This window comes from Stylophora pistillata, chromosome 4 (genome assembly GCF_964205215.1).
Source record: "Stylophora pistillata chromosome 4, jaStyPist1.2, whole genome shotgun sequence".
Lineage (NCBI taxonomy): Eukaryota > Metazoa > Cnidaria > Anthozoa > Scleractinia > Pocilloporidae > Stylophora > Stylophora pistillata.
The window spans coordinates 16790567-16793233 of record NC_142522.1 but is presented as its reverse complement, the minus strand read 5'-3'; the positions used below and the strand labels follow the sequence as shown (position 1 = coordinate 16793233).

At 40.5% G+C, this 2667-nt stretch overlaps 1 protein-coding gene across 1 annotated transcript; it reads left to right on the top strand.

The window, feature by feature from the left end:
* The first annotated feature begins 958 nt into the window (after positions 1–958).
* On the top strand, positions 959–2328 carry LOC148732653 (uncharacterized). Its single transcript, XM_088759220.1, has one exon. It carries the CDS (start codon positions 1209–1211, stop codon positions 2136–2138), a length of 930 nt encoding a protein of 309 aa, XP_088615346.1. The 5' UTR covers positions 959–1208; the 3' UTR covers positions 2139–2328.
* The last annotated feature ends 339 nt before the right edge of the window (positions 2329–2667 follow it).

Genomic DNA, 2667 nt, shown 5'->3' with positions numbered 1-2667 from the left:
TTAGTAAACCAGTTAGTAAAATATCAGTTAGTAAAATATCTGAATATTTAATTACGGCAGACGTGCTTGTTAGAGCTCCGACATTTTCCGCGAATTTTATCATCTATTTATGCTCATGGCCTTTTCTTCAGGCATTAGTATCTTGCTATTGTGCCTAATGGTAACTGAGGCACAAAATGGATTGGATAAAACAAGATTCTACGTTGTTTCAGGCGGTTTTCCGCCAAAGACCAGACCGATCAGTGTGGAAGCCGAATTCACTCAACCGTCTGCTTTTGCATTTATTAAAATGCCTTCTCGGTCGCGGGCTATTGTCTCGCATTCGGATAAATCGTGCATCGTGGAATATAAGCATGCATGCCTTACGCAAAGGTGTCTTGGAAGTCAAGTCAAATTCCCTCGCGAGCAGTTGTCGTTCTTGTTGTCGATCGACTGTCGTCATAGTTCGTCGCGCTACATTGATAACACAAAGACAAAGTACGGAAAGTCCAGGATTCCGTATTACTCTAATAGTACGGCGACTTACCAGTGCGAGAAAACTGTACAGAGAAATCATAGACGCCTGGAAAGTGAAAAATGCTTTGATTTAATTCATCTTCGTTGTGCTGGTGTAACAAGTTTTAACCATGTGAAGGCAAACTTGCCCGGAAAGTGGATCTGTTGTAACTGTGCGCTATCAATGCTGCCTTTCCATGGTCAATGTGATCTAGACCAATCAGGCCCGTCTGAGGCCTGTTACGAAATGCAAGCTAATGATGAGATATTAGAGACATTGATCGATAAATCCAGCTCGCTGAAGTTGATGCACTTGAATACGCAAAGTATGCTTTCGACATTTAATGAATTTGCTTTGACAGTCAACAAATACCCCCTTGATATCATAACTCTAAGTGAGACCTGGATGAAGAACAATAAGGATCGATTAGAATATGTTTCACTCCCTGGTTTCTCGAGGGAATTTCGGAATCGGGACAATGTCAAGGGCGGTGGGGTGGGGGCTTATATTCGAGACAATATAAAATACAAGCGACGAAAGGACATCGAGAACACCCAACCTGACATGGAACACCTCTGGCTGGAAATTCAAGGAAAGAACAAGCACAGTAAACTTTTGCTGGGGAGTTTTTACCGGTCAGAAGCCATGCACAGACCTCCGGTATGGCTGGACAAGTTCGAAGATCTCATCGGTTGCATTATTGCGCAGTGGGATGGTCTTCTCCTTCTTCTCTGGACCGATGTTGTTCAATCTCTACGTCGCGGATCTTCAAGATATTCTTCCATCTACAGTCAAAAGTTTCCAATATGCCGACGATACAACATTATACACTAGCTGTTCTACACCGCAGATCACATCTCAAGCGGAAAGCATGAATGCAACCCTGGCAGGCCTCGGCGCCTGGTCAAATGACTCAAACTTGGCCCTAAATTCTAAGAAAACCAAGGCCATTCTTATCTCAACTCCACAGATGGCTCATGTTCACTCTCTCGGAAATCTGGAGTTGGGATTAGAAATCTTCGGTAAACCACTGGAACGTATAAATGTTACAAAACTCCTGGGAGTACACATCGACTCAAACGTTAAATGGGAATTTCATACCAATTTTATTCTTAAATCTTGTTATGCGACTCTGAGAACCTTAAGAAAAATAAGGAACTTTACTAATTTTAAACTACGGAAACATTTGGTAGAAACATTAATTCTGTCTAAAATAAGCTACTGTGACATTGTTTTTTATCCACTACCAAAGTTCCTCTCAGCTAGACTACAAAGGCTCCAGTTCGCTATGGCTAGTTTCATCACTTGTAAATATGTAAACAGTATATCTACCATTTTGGATCTTGGCTGGCTACCTATCCTGGAGCTAAGGGACTACTCACTACAAAAGACTATTTTTAAAGCACTGTATTCTGATAACTGGCCTTCCCATTTAAATTTGCAAGTCGTTAAACCCGTTAGGCATCTCCGTTCCAGTGTTGCTCCAAGGCTTTATGTTCCATTTGTACAGGGCACCTTTCAGCATTCAGCAGCCATGATTTTTAACGAATTGCCAGCAAATATAAGGAATTGCACAGATTTTAAAGAATACTGCAGGCTCTGCAAGGCGTTCTTGAAGGCGCGCGCTTTGTCTTCCTTGTAAAGATATAGAAACAACCACCACCACCAACCAATATATTCTGCATATTTACTTTCATGTATAGTTTCTATTACAATTTAGTTAGTCATTATAAATTAGTTTTAATCTTAAATTTTAGTATCGTAGGCCTTCACAGATGAAGAGCCACACCTTTTTATGTGGATATACTGTGAATAAACCGTTATTATTATTATTATTATTATTATTATTATTATTAAACCAGTCAGTCAGCTGTAATGGTACCAGTCACTTAACTACCAACTTAAGTTAGGAAACCACCTATTCTGTTAAAAAGGGGTAGTTTTTGCTTGTTCGCAGAAACCATGTTTTGGCCGCGAGCTGAGCAAGACCTGGCGTATTTCACCATCTGGCCAAATTCTGCAGGAGGCATCTTGTCTTGAGTAAATTTTAATGATTTCTTACAAGTTTTAACACAAACTAGTCGAAAGAATTGGTTTTGGCTTTTTTGGGATAGTGTTTGGTAAACAGAATTTCTAGGGCGAGTTGAGCAATACTTGGCGCATTGTGTGCC

Excerpts from the sequence above, each read along its gene's own strand:
- LOC148732653 (XM_088759220.1), top strand. The coding sequence starts at position 1,209 with ATGGTCTTCTCCTTCTTCTCTGGACCGATGTTGTTCAATCTCTACGTC.